The sequence below is a fragment of the Haliotis asinina genome, chromosome 12 (assembly GCF_037392515.1).
Source record: "Haliotis asinina isolate JCU_RB_2024 chromosome 12, JCU_Hal_asi_v2, whole genome shotgun sequence".
NCBI lineage: Eukaryota > Metazoa > Mollusca > Gastropoda > Lepetellida > Haliotidae > Haliotis > Haliotis asinina.
In genome coordinates this window covers 516173-535650 of record NC_090291.1, presented here as the reverse complement: position 1 = coordinate 535650, position 19478 = coordinate 516173, and the positions used below count along the sequence as shown (strand labels likewise).

Below are 19478 nucleotides of genomic sequence, written 5' to 3'. Positions count from 1 at the left end.
TCATTGCTATTATTATATTATAAATACGTGAACGTCTCTGCTGATATAAGGTGCTGCTACCCAAGTGACCATTCGGTTTCCATAAGTAGAGGCGTGTGAATTGTAACCGTTGCTTTCTACATTCTGTCGTGGATTACTTATGTGTTTGGTGTTTCAAACTGGCTTGCTTAGTGCGTGGTAGAAATAAGGTTGATTGTTTGTGTCGGGAACATAATTAACGTGTGGTAAACAATGCGTCGGAATGCAATGTGCACTGAACTTCAAAGACGCAAGGGCTTTGATTTTGCCATGGCAAGTGTATTTGATGACTTTTTCCTATACTCAGGATATCAATAGGCTAGCTTCATGACTAGAACACTCTTTCTACATTCCAACATCAATAATGACAATAGATCAGGAACTAGTAGATAAACCTTCCATTCTAGTTTTGTAAAGGCTTACTTGCCAAATGATCCATTATTTTACCATTGTTTTATTCTGGCCACCAAAAAGAATACATCCACTCTGTAATATTTGAATATTTAAGTAACAAATGTGTCGGAGACACATTGGTGGGATTAAAAAGGAATTAAGAAAGGGACTCTCGGAAACAGTGTGTGAAATAGCCACTGGCCCGCTGGCCCACGGCTAGTAGAAATACAGTCTGGCCACTTAATCTACATAGTCACTCGCCCTAATGCAGTCATTTTGAAAATATATCACTCTCTCTTGCTTGCGAAGTTGTGATACACTTTTAAGTCATTTAAGATTGTGTCAAATTCGTTCAGTGTTTCACAGTCTGTGATGAGCAGACTACAGAGAGGTGCCAACAGACTCCAAAAATGCTATTATTCATGGTGCCCTAAGGTCAAGAGTACTTGTCACAAAACGATTTAATTGTTTCGCACTGCAATCCCGATTATTTACGATACATGGTCAAGGGACGTAACCCTAAAAGTGGGAACGTGTTTCGATGTGTTACTCGTAGATGAAGATGAAAAGAAGATTGTTTACATTTTTATTTTTATAAGTTTTTGTAAGTATAATTTCATGTAGTGAGCAACATATGTATATGTTATATAACACCCTTACGCCTGTTATTTACCAAAACATTGGATTAACATTTGCGGTTGGTTGTTGTGTAACGTCCCACTTAGCACTTTACCAGCTGTATGGTCTCTAAATATTGAGTGTGGACCACATAATCCAATGATCAACATCATCAGCATCGATCTATGAAATTAGGGCAAGATGCCATGTGTCAACCAAGTCAGCGAGCCTGACCACTCGGACCCGTTAGTCGCCTCCCACGACAAGTAATGAAGTATGGACTAGTAAAGACAAATTCTATCATGGATCTTAACGCCTTATTAGCCAATGTACAATGGCAAAGTCTCTGTTCCAGAAAATGATCCCATCGGTCTTATTGACTTTTGGAGTTGTGTGTAATCTGGACGTTTCTGGAACTAAATAGTTACCAGAACAATGCATTGTGAACATTTTCACACTTGATATCAGGCCAAGGCCCTTTTTGGAACTTTAATACTAGTGCTGCTTGGTGACTGTTATTATCAGTGACTTTATTGCTAGTGACATTAGTTCACCTGACATTGTAATTGTACTGCCATAACATAATTTTGTAGGACTGCTCTTGTGTGTGTGATGGTCACCTAATAAGTCATTTGTTATGGTGTAGTTATAAAGTTGTAATTATTGGATAACCGGGAGTCTGGTGCCAATATTGCCTCTCTCAAGCGGGGACTTGTCTTACAATGTGTGTTGAAAAATGACTTAATTGTTCGTTGGCTGTAAATTCCTTTATCGGGACTTTTCTTTTTAATGACCAACTTTCAGGAAGAGTGCAAGTGTATATTAAACGTAACAAAGCCGTATTGCACTGAACCGTTTTAATCGAAAATATTCGAATGAGATATGGGTCGGTGCTTTACCATAACGACATCCTTTCACCATATCCTTGTTCAAATGATGAGTTCCTCATTTCATGTCCCATGTATCAATGGAATACATCATAAAATGAAATGTGAAATGAAAATATGAAAGGCTGTAACCTTATCAAGTAACACGATCAACTAACACTACTGAACAAGGAAAACGCTGTTGCAAGCTTACGTTGGCAACGTAAATGGGAAAAAGATCTTCATCACATTTCTCACCTGACTTATGGAATACCTATCACTATAAACCATTTACAGCTTTTCATAAGACTAAAGAAAGATGGTTTCAGTATCGTTTTGTACACATAATTCTCACGTCTAATAAATACCTATATACAGTCGTACCCCGTTTATCCGAATTCTTGTGTTTTCATTTCATTGGCCTGATAAACGAATGTACAAAGAAACGTAGTAAGAAACGAACATAGAAGGCGTCAGACAAAATCTTTATTGATAACACGTAAACAAATAACAGTGCATACATACAATGTCTCCTACCTGTTCATGCAGTTATGCTCGCGTAAAGAAATCCGTCATAGCATTTAAGCACTGGCTGTAATTATAATATATTAGAATCACCACTATGTACTTTTTGCAAGAATAAAACAGATTGTTCATTTGATGTTTGAATGTAGCTGTGTAATTAAGCTGTGGAAGACCTTTTAGATTGAATTGAAAACAAAACTGACACTGTTATAAACCTGGTTCCGAAAACAGTTCTTTTGGGCTTTGATGAAAATCTCAACGATGTTTGAACTTGATATTTATCATCTCAAAAGAATAATTAGACATATTCCAGAAAGCTTGCAAATCAACGTCCAATTCTTGAAGGCCTCAAAGCCAAACTCAACCATAGTTACAATCTCTACAAATGCAAATCTTACTGTGTATGCAATTACAGTAAGTTTATTACCTTTTGGCCATCATGCCACAACCTATTTCATTTACCTATCTGATCTCAAATATCATGTTTTGTTCTCATCGTGCTTCCTATACAGATGTATCCTATACAGATACTGTGTCCTACATCAATAATATACTGTACCAATGAAAAAAAGAAAAAGAAAGAAATAAAGTGGAAGAAACTGATATCGTTTTATCATATCCTTGTTCAGATGTACTATAAATTAGAGCTATTAATCAATACAAATACATGCATGCATTCATCACCCTGCCAAAACAACCCGGATGATGACGCTGAACGGCTCATTTCATGTCCAATGTATCAATGGAATATATCATGAAATGAAATGTATGATTTGCTTTGTCCTGGGTAAAATTGTATGTCCAAACAGCTTCGTGCAAGATAATTGAAAGATATGCATAATACAGAAACTAGTTCTGGCTAGCCGAATCAAGCACACTTTACTCCTAGGGCTGATGACCTGTCCCTGTAACATGTTCCATAACACGACGTAACCACACTGTTCTTGAAAGGAAGGAAAATTCCTCTGTCAGCGTCTAAAATATGAACTAAAAAGTGATGGTACGATATTGGCGGAAAGGTTGGGGCCGAGACATGCTTGTAGGTCTGATCTTGCTTTGTGGAACGGGTTCACTCTTTCACCGGAGAGAGGCACCTTATTTTGCTGTATAAAATTAATGTCGGAGGCCATTTTAATATGTGTTTGTTGCGCCTTAAGCCCTCTTCCGATGAGGTATTAAACATTGCATGATTGTAGTGAAGACGGCCAGTCTGCTACTATGGCGCGAGGCTCCTTAGACATCAGCGTCCACAGCACGTCCTATTTTCTGTTGATTAATGGTCTATGCTTTAAGAGTGTTTTTCGACTCATTTGGAATTTGAACCAGCCCAGAGAGAGATCTGTTATTCAATAGTAACCATAACAGCTGCTGTCTTACACTATAGTCTAGTCTGGGAGCACATGCAACCGCAAGAATCTGATGATTATGCAAGGACATATGGCATCCAGTTAGCATCTAGTTCCCCCAACACATTGATCAAAATGTGTGTTCCAGGATGACAGTGTGTTCTCACTGGCTGAATTTAATAAAGTCATTTTTTTCATACTATATCTGAATACATTAGACGTTTAAATGTTCTCCATATATATATATATATATACACATCTCTGTTATAGTAGCATCAGAGCTGTGGTTCAGCCTTGTGGTTTACTCGACAGCCCGATCCCTGATACGTGGCATTGTTGGGATATTGTCAATACCGACCAGAAAGGGCGTCGGAAAAAAATGTACGTTGTCGTCACTGATGGCGAAAACGTGTTCGTTGTGGCAAGAGAGCCTTCAGTGGCAGTACAAATTCATGATTGTCAGTTTTATAGTCACGATGGTACTGCGGCTTTGATGGTCTCCAGTCCAACGCAGGCCGAAGAGTGGAGAGGAATCTCTGTATTGACAAAACATCAAAACATTTTTCCTAAAATCTTTACAATACCTTAACGATTCCACATTTACAATAGCAAGTAACGAACAGATTAGATGCTGCATTTTAGGGAAGCAAACCTTTACCCACAGTTTGGAATGCCTGCACTGATTTAAATATACCATCAGTTACCATCATCAAATTAGGGAATATTGGATTTACAAGAGTGATTAAATGCAATCGATTAAGCCAAGGAGAACCAAATATGAAGAGAAATTAAGGAAACGTGACAATTTATTCCATTTCTTCGGAAGTGTTCATCTGCATGGATATGTATTACGTTTTGTCATGTGCATTTGCCTTGGCTCGAAAATGGAATATCCTCTACTTTTTATGAATGGTAGATTTCACGAAGCAGATCAATAGGGTTTTTTTCAAGTATGTGTGAAGACGTTAACCACATTTAACTTATCATAAGAAGGACAGGTTACTGACGCAAATTTTAGTCATCCTCGTCCAGAGAGAATGAAATGGAATTTAAATGGACAATTGGGGACATTTTAGCTCACCTCCCACAATGTGCCTTTGGCTTTCATCAGCTCGAGCACCATGAGGATAGGCAAAGGGACGATAGGCAGCATAGCGAACACAAAACCGATAGCACGAGCTATCAGAGGATATGCGTAACCATCATAAGTAGGCATCTGATAGGCACTCAGCGTGACAATGAAGATCGTCTGCAACATGGATAAATAGGAGTTATAAACAGACTGTGTTTAATAATCAGAGGTATATTACGAAATTATAACAGCTCAGGCTATGAGTTCGGATTCAAATTAAGTTTAGAGCTATTTCGTTATATACCTCTGATTTTCAAACACAGTATGTTTATCTTCATCCTACCATAGCCGCGCTATTAAAGTTTTTAAAAAATACATACTGTGTTGAACAATCAGAGGTATACCACTGAATGACTTTGATTAACCAGTCACAATCCAGTATTTACTGAAGTCATGACAGAATGAGCCTGTGGCCTCTTTAATGAAATAAACTAATTCTCATTCACATAAGTCAAGACAGACGTTCCCTTCAGTAACCGTGATCTTCAGTAACCCATGCTTGTCGTTAGAGACAACTAACAATTTCTGGTGGCTCGCTGACTTCATGTCATCGTATACCGAATTGTGTATAGCGATGCCCATGATTTTGGTCACCGGATTGTCTACTCCAAAATCAATTATTTACAGACCGCCGTCATATACGAGGGTTGGCTGAAAAGTTCTAAGCCTCACTGTGACAAAAAGTTACAAAGTCCACGTTTGTAATTTATTTTTCTACATAGTCATCTTCCAAGTTCACACACTTTTGCCAGCGATGCTGCAAGGCCCGAATCCCGGTCAGGAAGAAATCTTCTTCAGCTACCCTAAAAAAATCAGTCACAGCGGAAATGACGTCATCATTACTTGCAAAATGGCGACCGGCGAGTTCCTTTTTCATTTTGGGTAACAGGTGGAAGTCAGAAGAAGCCAAATCAGGTGAATAAGGAGGATGGTCAATGAGTTCTGGTTGAAAGTGATGTATCCAGGTCTCATCCTTGGTTACAAATCGTGCCCCAAAATCATCGGGATCTGCTTCAAAACGACGCAAATTGTCAAGGGACGTCTGGAACCTGACACGTTTCTGTTCTGTTGTCAAGAGCTTTGGCACCCATCTTGCAGAAACTTTAGTCATTCCTAATTCGTTGGTGATAATATGCTCAACCCTCTCATGAGAGATGCCCACTACACGAGCAATATGTCGAGTAGTCAATCGTCGATCATCCATCAACATATCGAGCACTCGCGTGATGTTTTCTGGAGTGGTTGCTGTTGAAGGCCTTCCTGAGCGTGGGTCATCATCAAGGCTTTGTCTGCCACGCTTAACTTCTGCAGCCCACTTCTTTACTGTGGAAGATGAAGGAGCATCATCCCCTAGAGTGGAGACCATGTCAACATGTATCTGTGTTGGGAACATCCCTTTCTTTTGCAAGTACTTGATGACTGCCCTGTATTCAGTTTTGTCCATTTCTGATGATTTCAGAGGGTAGGTTTCCCAAAAGAGCTGTAGTTGAGATAAAACTATCAGTACGTTTGTAGTTCTTGTGTCTATGATTCACTAAATGATTGTCCTCATTGGTGGCAAACACCTGTCTCTACCTGGTGGGGAAAAACCACTCAGGCTGAGAACTTTTCAGCCAACCCTCGTAGCAGTAATATTGTTGAATGTAGCGTTAAACATCAAACTGAGTTACTTCTGGCACAGCCTGTAACTTCCAAGCATCTCTTATCATGATGTATCGGAAAACAGTTTAAAACTTTGTTTCTGTACCTACCAGCAAGATGAGAGGAGTCGATATGCACCAGCAGAACTTCATTAAAATCCCGGGACGTCGTCCTAACATCAGTTCTATGTCACGGCCAAACCTGTCTACACCTGACAACATTTGTTTGGTAAAAATACACTGACGTCTAGTAATACATGTACTGTGTGACACTGTATGAAGCAAATGAAACGAGAAGATACTCTTGCTTGACAATGGTAGAAGACAATACATGTACTGTGTGACAATGGTAGAAGACAATACATGTACTGTGTGACAATGGTAGAAGACAATACATGTACTGTGTGACAATGGTAGAAGACAATACATGTACTGTGTGACAATGGTAGAAGACAATACATGTACTGTGTGACAATGGTAGAAGACAATACATGTACTGTGTGACAATGGTAGAAGACAATACATGTACTGTGTGACAATGGTAGAAGACAATACATGTACTGTGTGACAATGGTAGAAGACAATACCGAGGCATCATAATAGCTGTTACCGAATCAGATCATGTGAACAAAGCAAACTATTTATCAATAACATTTATATGCTGCACTACTGGCAGTGCAGCAAGAGGATTAAAGCATTAGGAATAAAGTGATCTGGGCAATCAGTGAATGAGTATGACTTTACGCCGCAATTAGGAGCAATTCCAACAATATCACGGTGTGGGACACCAGAAATAGACTTCACACAATGAGTCCATTTGGAGAATTTAACCCGGGTCTTCGGTGTGACGAGCGAACGCTTTAACTACCAGTCTACCCCACCGACCTAGCCTTGAGTTACGACCATCTGTCACATCTCGGCACGGCACAAGAAAGGTACAACAGTAATCAGCTATGGGAGATTTGATGTCTTGGTATACCACAGCAATCAGCTATGGATGAGTTAATGTCTTGACACACAGCAGTAATCAGCTATGGAAGAGTTAATGTCTTGACACACAGCAGTAATCAGCTATGGAAGAGTTGATGTATTAATATACAACAGCAGTAATCAGCTATGGGAGATTTGATGTCTTGATATACCACAGCAATCAGCTATGGATGAGTTAATGTCTTGACACACAGCAGTAATCAGCTATGGAAGAGTTGATGTATTAATATACAACAGCAGTAATCAGCTATGGGAGATTTGATGTCTTGATATACCACAGCAATCAGCTATGGATGAGTTAATGTCTTGACACACAGCAGTAATCAGCTATGGAAGAGTTGATGTATTAATCTACAACAGCAGTAATCAGCTATGGAAGAGCTGATGTCTTGATATACCACAGCAATCAGCTATGGATGAGTTAATGTCTTGACACACAGCAGTAATCAGCTATGGAAGAGTTGATGTATTAATCTACAACAGCAGTAATCAGCTATGGAAGAGCTGATGTCTTGATATACCACAGCAATCAGCTATGGATGAGTTAATGTCTTGACACACAGCAGTAATCAGCTATGGAAGAGTTGATGTATTAATATACAACAGCAGTAATCAGCTATGGGAGATTTGATGTCTTGATATACCACAGCAATCAGCTATGGATGAGTTAATGTCTTGACACACAGCAGTAATCAGCTATGGAAGAGTTGATGTATTAATATACAACAGCAGTAATCAGCTATGGGAGATTTGATGTCTTGATATACCACAGCAATCAGCTATGGATGAGTTAATGTCTTGACACACAGCAGTAATCAGCTATGGAAGAGTTGATGTATTAATCTACAACAGCAGTAATCAGCTATGGAAGAGCTGATGTCTTGATATACCACAGCAATCAGCTATGGATGAGTTAATGTCTTGACACACAGCAGTAATCAGCTATGGAAGAGTTGATGTATTAATCTACAACAGCAGTAATCAGCTATGGAAGAGCTGATGTCTTGATATACAATCAGCTATGGAAGAGCTGATGTCTTGATATACAATCAGCTATGGAAATGTTGATATCTTGATGTACATATTTGACATGACTGAAAACCCAAAGATTATATCCATTCTGTTACATTATTGAAGACGAAGTACATGTTTATTTGTCCTGTGCATGAAAATCTAAGAAACAAGTATCTGCCACAACTGCCTCTATCTCAAATTAATACTCAATTATTGTCTTCCTTACTTTCCTGCAAAGAACCGGCAAAATATCACAATGTAGCCCTATTTATTCACAATGCATTTTTGTTAAGAAACGATTTGATTAGTAAGAAAGTTGATCATATATTCCATTGTTAACATGTATCCCTTTTTGTACCTGGGCCTATGGCCTTTCATACAATATGGAATTGAAGTGAACTGACTGAGCAGGCCTTACTATGAATCCTGCAAGTTTCATCCCAGTGAAGGTAACCATGACTCGTATAGCTTCCGTTAAACAGAAAACAAAATAAAATCATTATGCGAGATCCTTAAAGCCCTTTGGTAAATGTTAATACAAAGATACAATACACATAAGCATTAATGAAGCACATCAACTCTTTGAGGCGTGAGGGACCATTCATCACAGTGCATGTCATGTACAAAATCAATGACACCCCCATTAATATTCCAATATACATAATTGCAGACCCTTTAGTAGTTGCGCACAAAAATGCTGACCTCCCTTTCTCCCAAGAACAAGGTGAGTGACCTTTGGTAAATGGCCAAATGTTCAACGGCGAGGCCCAGCGTTGTCACTCATAAATATCAGTACCCGTGAATATCGGTTGACCCTCTGTAACCTATGCTTGTCGTAGATGTGACTAACGGGATAGGGTGGTCAGACTCGGTGACATGGTTGACACACGTCATCGTATCTTAAAGAGAAGTTCGATGTTCATGATATTGATCACTGGATTAATGGTGGTTTATAATCTCAGGTTACACATTGAAGATTACAGAGTGAGAAAATATGCTTTAATGAAGATTGTCTCAGCCACAAAGCTTGAGATAGATGTATAGATACGCATCCTAATTGTGTGTGTGCGTGCGCGCGCGTGTGTGTGTGTATGTGTGTGTGTGTGTGTGCGTGCAGACGTCGCAATGCTTGATATGTGTTTCAAATAAGTAATAAGTGATATTCATCTTGTACATGTGGTAGTTTACAGATATTAAATAACCAGTCATATCAGGCCTCACCGATATACCTGCCAGTTCTATTCGTAGTTATGAGACCCCGATGTAAACTGAACAAGTGCACGTCTATGTTTAAAATGGGTTAGTGTGCAGATGTAGTATTCAAAACCGAACATCGATTTAAACAACGAGTATCCAAATGATTTCGTGCCTTTTATTAGTGCAGAATGTCAGTCTTGTTGATACGAAACACTGATCAAACACTGTATCAGAGATAAACACAACATCATCATCAAATATAAGAAGGAATAGCTGCACATGTTCAGGATAAAGCTGAATTCCTGGTACGCAACATGCTTTGATGTTATTAAATTTGACTCCCGATTTCTACGTGCATAGAAAGCTTGGATTGATTTTAACATTTTACTGCATACTCCCCTTAGGCTGAAAATATTCCAGTTTTGCCCTGTTAACGAGATCAATGGGTTTGGAAAAGAGGAACGTGCATACAATTTACCTCCCTTTTCCGAGACATAGCGTTCAATAACGGACTGTAGATAAACATGTTAACGACAGCACTGTATCCTGTGTTCAATAACGTACTGTGGGATAAACATGATAACGACAGCACTGTAACCTTTGCGAAAACCCGCTTGCGATTCCACGATTTTTTCATGGCAGAAGCACCAAAATGTAAGTGTATTATTCAGAATGTGTATACATAGCTTGTAATTGATGTGCCTCTGTGATCGGTAACTACAATAGTGTCCCCTTTCTTATGTATAGGTACAATAAAACCCTTACACCATGCTTCTGGAAAACATGCTGGATCAAACATAACATCAAACAATAACAACTGATTACAGGGAAATAATATATCCTGTGAGGACGTAAAATTCTGCTTTGATATGAACAGGCCCAGCACTTTTAGTTGATTGTTGTTCTGTTATCGCTGGACAGATCTCATCTGTTGTAGTAGGGGCATCAAATATACTGGGGCTGTCTTAATCTATCTTCTCTTCAATATCATGAGCTAGAGAATGTAATTTGATATTAAATGTATCTGTATGCTGAAATGTGCTTTTGAAATGCGTATGCTTCGAGACCATTGTTATGTTAGGGATAAATTCTTGGATAACGAAAGCCTGCAGTAATTTCAAGTTATTCAAATTCTTAAGTAATGTATCTGTTATAGATTTGTAGTAATTTCTTTCCTTAGATTTCAAAGTACACTTATGCTTGTTTCTAGCATGTATATACTTCATCATTAAAGTTCCTAAAACACCCACATGTCTGTCCATATGTCTTAGAAATATACACACTTCGTCAAAGATTGTGAATTTTGTCTATTTATGCCTGCCATGTTTGCGTTTCATGCGCTATGCACCGTGACCTTTTGCACGTGTGAGAAATGCTACAGCAATATGAATATCTGAAAGAAACTTGTCACAAAAGCATTCAAGCAATCTAGATACACCACTTGAAAGTATATTCTCCCTGAATTTACAGACTTTGCCCACGTCCCACTTATATCTAAACTTCACACACTCACATCGCCACGTGTATCCTTTGTTGCGTTACTATTCTCGTATGGAGTGGCGTATATGCCACGTGACGGGTCAGACTGTGACATCGTAAGGACATGGAATTTGTGACACAATGTGAATAAAGAACTTGATGAGATTATAAAGTCAGTAGTACGTGTACCCACTGCTGAAACAAAGGTATAATCACCTACACCGGCATCCGAACCACATCTTCTATTCATGATAATGAGATTGAGGTAAATACAAAACTGTAGCAATGGACGCTTGTATTTGTTAATCACCAAGTCACGAGACTGTGCTGATATATGATAAATATCTTGATTGGACAACATGATTTGACATATATGTAAAATGTAATCCAACTCTATTATACCTGTTCTTGCATTAAAATCTCCACCCAGAAGTATATCTACATTACCAAGCTCTTTAATTATGTCAAGCAATGATTCATGACAAATACGTAGTGTTCACATACTGGGTTTGTTATTCTACAACGAAGAGTTTTCTGGGTGTATGTACACACAACCCATAATCGTTACCTTATTTGTAGAGAGCATAGCTTTATTAAACACAATATACACTGCCTTCACAGTAGTTTGGTATAACTTAACGAAGTTTTGTACGCTCTTTCTAACACTAGAAAGCCGTCTGATAGTCTTCCTGGATTGGATATTTGAACTTGTGCACGTCCTGGTACACTGTAAAGCACATGCCCAGGTCAATCAATCTTCAAGAGAAGTATGATCATGTCTAGACTTGGATGGAAGTAACACGTGGGCGTCTTGTATTAGGTTATTGCTGAGTATGTATGGTTTTGGATATGCGTGGGTTAGTCAAGATATTGGAGATATCTCATATTTTTGTCGTTATTTCAGCAGAGATTAGAAAATTATGGACATTTTAGAAACATTGATGCTTCATCCAGACTTGTACATTATACGTTTACTGAATCATTGTATACAGCTGAATATCATGTATCAAATATAAACAGTAGGGACGTAAGAAGATACATATGTTTGTCAAGATTAAATGAGCTTCCTTTACGTCGTAAAGTTAGATAAAAAGAACCTCTTACTATGAATAGAATATGTAATAATAATAGCAAAATGAGGTTCACTTCATATTTGAATGCGATTGATATGCTTCGTTAAGAAAGAAATACATGTATATACCAAATTTGGATTCTTTAGTTGTCAAATCTATAAATTATTGACCTCACGTGATATGAGTATTCTCATTAAATGTGCAAAGTATATTAAGAAAGGTCTGAAATGTAAATTGCACCAGTTGAATATTAGCACACGTATACCTGTTATTTGCCACGTATATGTATATATGAATTGTAAATACCTTTGTACACGAGCCGATATGGCCTACAAACGGAAATAAACTCTCTATATGATCCTGCCAGATCCCAGTGAGACCCACCATGTCATGGATTGCTAGGAAGGATATTTAAGAAGACAGAATCACACACGTTAGAATAAAGTCCACTGATGTTCCAAAAAAGGTCGCTTATACAAGATTCCGCCTAGGACCACACCCTTCTGTTATCCTTCTGACCACCCTTCCTGTGTCGGTGAGCTCGTAGTGGAGGGCTCTGTCCGTCCAACTGCCTGACTGGCTGACTTGCAGACAATTCATCAGCGTCCTTGGCGACAAGCTTGCCATTTTTATAGTAAGCGAATTTGGTTTTACTTTTACGTTTCTGTAAAGTTTCTCTCTGTTTCTTAGTAGGGTCGTTAGAAACCCCATACCCTGTACATTTCAGTTCATGTCTCAGACTGACCTCCCATGACTTATCTTCTGGATACATAAACATCTCAATCATGGGTGTGGGTGATCTTTTACCTGTTCAACCCAGCCGATGTCCTGCTACGATAGAGTCAGATGTGAGTGGCAGGTCCTCTTTTCCAGCTGTGCCGTTGAGTATATCGCAAACATACTTCTTACATACGAGGGGAGCATAATTCTCATCCCCTCACATACCGCGTTATTTCTTCTGCCGTACTATTCCTGTCTGTTAATTCCACCCACTAGTAAGCGAGTCAGTCTGCTGTAGTAGGACTGTTCTGTTGTCCGTATAACCACTCGATTACGTCTTCAAAGCGATCTAAGCGGCTAGCAACTTCACCAATGTCACATTGTATTATGTCCTACTGAGGTTGAAGGTCTCTTTGCAATTCAGCAAGGATCTTGTTAATCCTCCGTGTCCCCTTCTTTAGTTCTTTAATTTCTTTCATCGTGTCACATTTATTTTTTTTAATTCTGATACTATTTAGTTTTGAATAACAATCACTCTTTCTTCTCCTGTAGGCCCTGGGTTATGTTTAACATCTCCACATAATGTCACATGACTGGTCTACACTGATGTCTTGTGTCATATTTTCGAGGTTACTACAATGGGCATGTTGAGTGCAAACAAAGTCATTAAAAACGGTGCTTATATTAGCAGAGCATATCTGATAAAATGTTTTTCCAACACACACAATACTGTATCAAAAGAGTCTGTTCCATCGTTCCATTTCCTTGATCCATTGTAATTGCTAATATCTCGTCCCTCGCTGCGTGAGGCCGGTTGAACAAAACATCCATTCCGTAATCTCCAGAAATGCTACGATCCCCAGCTGCTGAAGGGATGGGATAAATCCAGCTAGGGTCCATGCAGGTCCATGCAAGTAGTAAAAGTACTGGTTCCTAGTATGGTGATCTACCTTCAGTTGTTGGCGAACTATAGCCTGTATGTCGTCCGTAGCTGTGATTCTCTAGTTTTTTTACCGTCCATAGTCGACAGGTTTTAATGTTCCAAATGTTTATATTTTTATTGTACAATTGTTTTCGTCACGATGTGACTGAGATACTGCCGATGTGACGTTAAATATAAACTCACTTGTCAATCGCTCACTGTATAGAAATGCTGAGTTTGCGGACTTAGTACGTCTATACCTTATACATACATCTGGCAGGTATACTGACCCTGGTTAATGCAGGAACGTGTTAACATTCTTAAAACCTCTCAGGCAACGTCAATCACAGTCAAACTTTCTCACTCAGAGGAGGTAAGCAGATATAGCATGGATTGTTAGGTCCAGACTCGATCATATACAGACTTCAAACAGGTGGAACATTGATGGTTGCGACGTCGAACAACAAACCATCCAATCATAAATATCAGAAGACTATCAACATGCGAGCCACCAAAAATGGGTGATGAGAGACGAGGTAAAGGGAAATGGCATAAGATATTTACATAAAATAAACAATATATTGTTTATTACAAAATGCATTAAAATGCATATGGTATAAAGAATCTCACCCAAGTGTCAGCTGATATGAAATATATCAATTGATAAAGGTATAAATATCCCAGGCTTGCCGAGGATATTCGTAACTTTATCAACGAGTGCTGGTATAATTGATATGAGATGACACGAGGGAGAGATTCCATTTATCATCACAAATCATTCTTCGTTACTTTTCAATGAAAAATGTACATCTCTCAACACTATACTACCATTAGACGTGCAGTGCAGCGATGTCATAGCATTGTGGCGTCATCAAGCCCATGACGTCATTGCATTGTCAGGGCATTGTACAAAATCTACTGACGGTACTCACAGGAGATATCGTTTGAACTCCTGTGGAACAGTTTTGGATGATAAAATTATATATATGTCGTAAAAAATGAATTGGATGAAAGAATGATAAAAATAATTAACCTGGATACAAGAAATCTTGACAGGGTGTTTTTCTCGGATTTGTTGAACGTACATCTTACATAACGTTCGGTCCCATACTCGCTCTTGAAAATGCAGTTGGTGGGTAGTTTGTTCCTTATGTTTGCTTGTCCTCCTGTAGGCTCACATATCTTTCTTTCCAATTTTCATGGAAAAAAAACTCATTAAAAACCGCTTCCACTATCTAGCCTGAAACGAACCTCCCAAAGTTATCTAGAGTTGTATAGTGCCCCATCTTGGTTTCACCTACGCTTGGTCGCACACTGGTGTGTTCATATGAATATGTGGTGGCTTATCAAGATCATTGCGGAGTTATTTATAGAGGCGCGTACCCAGCCCTTGTCTCCACCCACTGTCTTGTTAGGGACAAAACGCATTGTCCTGTTATGTAAGGCACATTGAAGGTTCCCCAGATGCTTGTGCTGCATGACGACGACGTGTAATAAAGAGACAGACAACACAATTCAAGTAGCCATTCAACTTAACGGCTTATACTTGGAAATCGGCTATGCTAGACCTCTGCTAGCTGAGCTGTCCGCTGCTTTTCGTGAGTGAGTTTAGTTTTACGCCGCAATATTCCAGCTATATGGCAGCGGTCTGTAAATAATCGAGTCTGGACCAGACAATCCAGTGATCAACAACATGAGCATCGATCTGCGAAATTGGGAACCGATGATATGTGTCAACCAAGTCAGAGAGCCTGACCACCGGATCCAGTAAGTCGCCTCTTACGACAAGCATAGTCGAATTTTATGGCAAGCATGGGTTGCTGAAGGCCTATTCTACCCCGGGACCTTCACGGGTCTTTCGTCATTCGATTGTAGTCAAAAGAAATCTAAGGTAGTCATAAAACACAGCAATCTGTCATCGCGCTTGTAAAAGTATCAAGTGTCCAAGGTGGTTGATACCGATCTGAAGCGGGTGGTCTGAGACTGATGCAGACCAGCTTTTGAGACATTCTGTCAATAAATTCAAGTCATTTTCGGATCAGCAGATAGAAACACGTCGTCGGCAAAGGCGAGGGCTCCAAAAGTCTTTATCATTCTGACAACGTCGATAGGATAAATCATCAATGAGGGTTTAAGATCGTAAATATTTAAAACTAATGGTAAAAGTAAATATCCCTGTGCAGTCTGCATTGCACATCACACCATGACGTATAGCTACCGCCCAATCTCCCAAAGTACTCAACAGTTCTGTAAAGATGCCCAATAGCACTAAACATTGCACTGTTTATGTTCGCATCCAGTAACTTTGACCACATAATCGAACGACCAATGCGGCAATATGCCTTGCGTATGTAGCGGCCACAAAATTTCCGAGTCCCGCGCTGGGATTCGAACGACGGACCCTCTGATCCGAAGTCGGACGCCTTGTCAACATTACCAAAGAGGTAACCCCGTCAGCAAGCTGACTAGGTAAGTATGTCATCTGTGGGATGACTCCACTCCCTGCTACACGTAGATCGATGAAAGCTGTAAAGGTTGACTTTTCATATACTGGCGTGTTTCATTAACCAACGTACGTGACGAAATATGTTCAGTGGTTCTTTACACATGCCATCAGCTTCCCACTGCACAGACTGATGCAGACGCTTTTGATCACTGGATTGTCTCGTCCAGACTCGATTATTTACAGACTGCAACTATATAGCTGGAATACTGCTGAGTGCTGCTTAAAACTGAACCCACTCATTATAAAATGAGTCATGGGATACCAGAGGAATGAGGACTAGGCCATTACCAAGTTATATGTCAGTTATTTTCCATGTCTTGGACTAGCAGTTACTTCACTGCTTTGTTCACAAGTCGACCAATACCTGTGCCATGCAGCAAGGTTTGCATACAGGAAGAACATATGGCAAAGCGTGTAATCCTGTGGTTTCTGAAACTTGACATTTTGCCATGTCAAGAATATTTTTTGTTCATAAACCTGTTCATATTGTAATTATGAATTAGCAAATGTGCTTCGAAAACTGTTTTGCAGTACATTGCGTTATGTTTTAAACATTGCTTATGAATTCAGGTGGTGCTTTGTTACGGTTTATGTGCATACTTTTAACAGACGCATTTTCTGGTCATGACACTCCTTTGTGACTCTTCTGGATTTCAAGGAACCACATGTCCATGTGCAAAGCCACCATTACTCTCAATTTATGGAAGTGTAATGTACCCTCCGTGCCAACGGTAGGACTATCTATGTGTTTGCATTGCCAACGACAGGACTATCTATGTGGTTGCCGTGCCAACGACAGGACTATCTATGTGGTTGCCGTGCCAACGACTGGACTATCTATGTGGTTGCCCTGCCAACGACAGGACTATCTATGTGGTTGCCGTGCCAACGACAGGACTATCTATGTGGTTGCCGTGCCAACGACTGGACTATCTATGTGGTTGCCGTGCCAACGACTGGACTATCTATGTGGTTGCCGTGCCAACGACAGGACTATCTATGTGGTTGCCGTGCCAACGACAGGACTATCTATGTGGTTGCCGTGCCAACGACTGGACTATCTATGTGGTTGCCGTGCCAACGACTGGACTATCTATGTGGTTGCCGTGCCAACGACTGGACTATCTATGTGGTTGCCGTGCCAACGACAGGACTATCTATGTGGTTGCCGTGCCAACGACTGGACTATCTATGTGGTTGTAACGATCGACTCTCTTACCGTATATCCAACCAATAACGATACATTCCAGGAAGGAGCAGATACACAAGCAGAAGGCTGAGGTGAACCAGTCCATCAGCTGGAAAATGTAGATGCCTCCCTGGAAGTAAAGGCGTAAAGTTTTGGTGAGACGGACAAATACTCATGAAGGACATTCAATTGCAGATTTTTATACCTTCCGTGTCAAACTTTGAGAACTTACTGCCAGAAGTACAACAATGCACCACGGACAGGTTATCAATTTTCTGGAAGTGTTTATCCAGGGAAGTCTTGACACTTACTATGATGGTGCATTATAAGAAGGAAATGTTTCACAGACAAACCTAAGTGTGTTTATTAGATTAGTTATTTCCATTCTTTGCCTCTCAAACTCAAACATATTTCATGCGTATAGTCATATATCTCCGCTAAAGGCTGCGTGATATGTTGGTATAATTTCCCATTTTGAAACGTGTGTTTTGACCTGTTTAATGGTTACCCTAAGTACGTGTAATTGAGACGGTTACGTGTATTTTGGGATCGTAAATATTATGTGGATCAAGTACTGTGTCTCTTTGAATGAGTTTTCAAATTGTCAATAGAGCCTTTAAGGTAACTGCGTCAGAAAACTTACATTCATTGTGATCGGAAGGCCAAACAGGAACAGGACAATGGACACGCCTGCAGTGACGAATGTCCTGAATTTGCGCAGTCGAGGGACACCATCAGTAATGCCAGCTACCAAGTTTTCAACCATTCCAAACTGCAAACACAAACGCAATCTGTCTGGTGCATTCTCTGTTACAAACAATAGCTTCCTGACTATACGCGAAGAACGTCTGTAATGATGGTGCCAGTAGAACAGTGTTATGTATTCTAAAACTCGTAGGGGTTATTAATCCTTTTAAATACGGACATTTCCTTCGAAGCGGTTGATCGTAGTATGCTATGCCCTAAACAATAACGAGTGTAGCCATTTGCATGGCACATTTTGTTTTTTGGTGTCTTTGTCTCCTACAGTTATGAACATCATCTCTCATCTGGTCTAAATCCATGAAGACACGTGTAACGGGACAAAGTTGTCAGGCTCACTGCCTTTGTTGTCACGTGATGATCTTATCCCAGTTACGTAGAACGGTGCTTATGATTCATTCACTGGACTGTCTGGTCCTGATCGACGCCATATAGCTGGAATATCGCAGCGTGCGGCGCTAAACATCAGACAAAAAAACAAAACATTTGGTTTGAATTTTCATATTCCCGAAATTGACGTAACATGTAGCGATCTGGTGAAGGTGAAATACACTGGTGGGATATTGAAGCCCCGCTTGTTTACTGAACCTGATTTAGAGGGTGTGTTCATGAATGAATTAGTAATAGAATTATGTAATGAACATGAACGTCGCATATTAATTTTACATACTGACGTGCGTGGATGTTTCATTTGCGAGTGCAGGAAACAAGCATCATAATATTGTCAATGACTAAGGTGTATGTGTGTTTAATTGGTTCATGGGTATGCAGATGTCAAAGCGTGTTCAGTGCTGGGTGTTGGAATTAGTTATGTTGTTACGCATAGCATGAGCGTGTTTTGTGTTTACGGTTTCTCAACCACATTTGCAGTTTTGTATATTTTGTTCCTGTTGCTGCTCTCTGCAGTATATCCGCTATGGCACTGGTATATTAATAAGCGAATCTGTACCAGAAAATCCAGTCATACAAGCTACTTGGGATACAATGGCAAGCCTGACCACAGGATCCCTGTGTGGCGTCAAACAAGCGTGGTTACTGAAGACTAGTTGTAACACATATAACCACAAGACAAGCAGGGCCGGTTGTCC

The 19478-nt window shown here is 39.8% G+C and overlaps 1 protein-coding gene across 1 annotated transcript in view; it reads right to left on the bottom strand.

Annotated features, from left to right (window-relative positions):
* Positions 1 to 2365: 2365 nt before the first annotated feature.
* The window catches only part of LOC137258154 (sodium- and chloride-dependent glycine transporter 1-like), a 31895-nt gene continuing 14782 nt past the window's right edge, over positions 2366 to 19478 (bottom strand). Inside the window, exons 9-13 of the mRNA XM_067795722.1 lie at positions 18272 to 18400; positions 17659 to 17758; positions 6650 to 6750; positions 4848 to 5015; positions 2366 to 4302 (exon numbers count right to left, since the gene is read on the bottom strand). Coding sequence (XP_067651823.1) covers positions 4159 to 4302; positions 4848 to 5015; positions 6650 to 6750; positions 17659 to 17758; positions 18272 to 18400 — 642 coding nt within the window. The 3' untranslated portion in view covers positions 2366 to 4158. The remainder of the gene's footprint in view (positions 4303 to 4847; positions 5016 to 6649; positions 6751 to 17658; positions 17759 to 18271; positions 18401 to 19478) is intronic.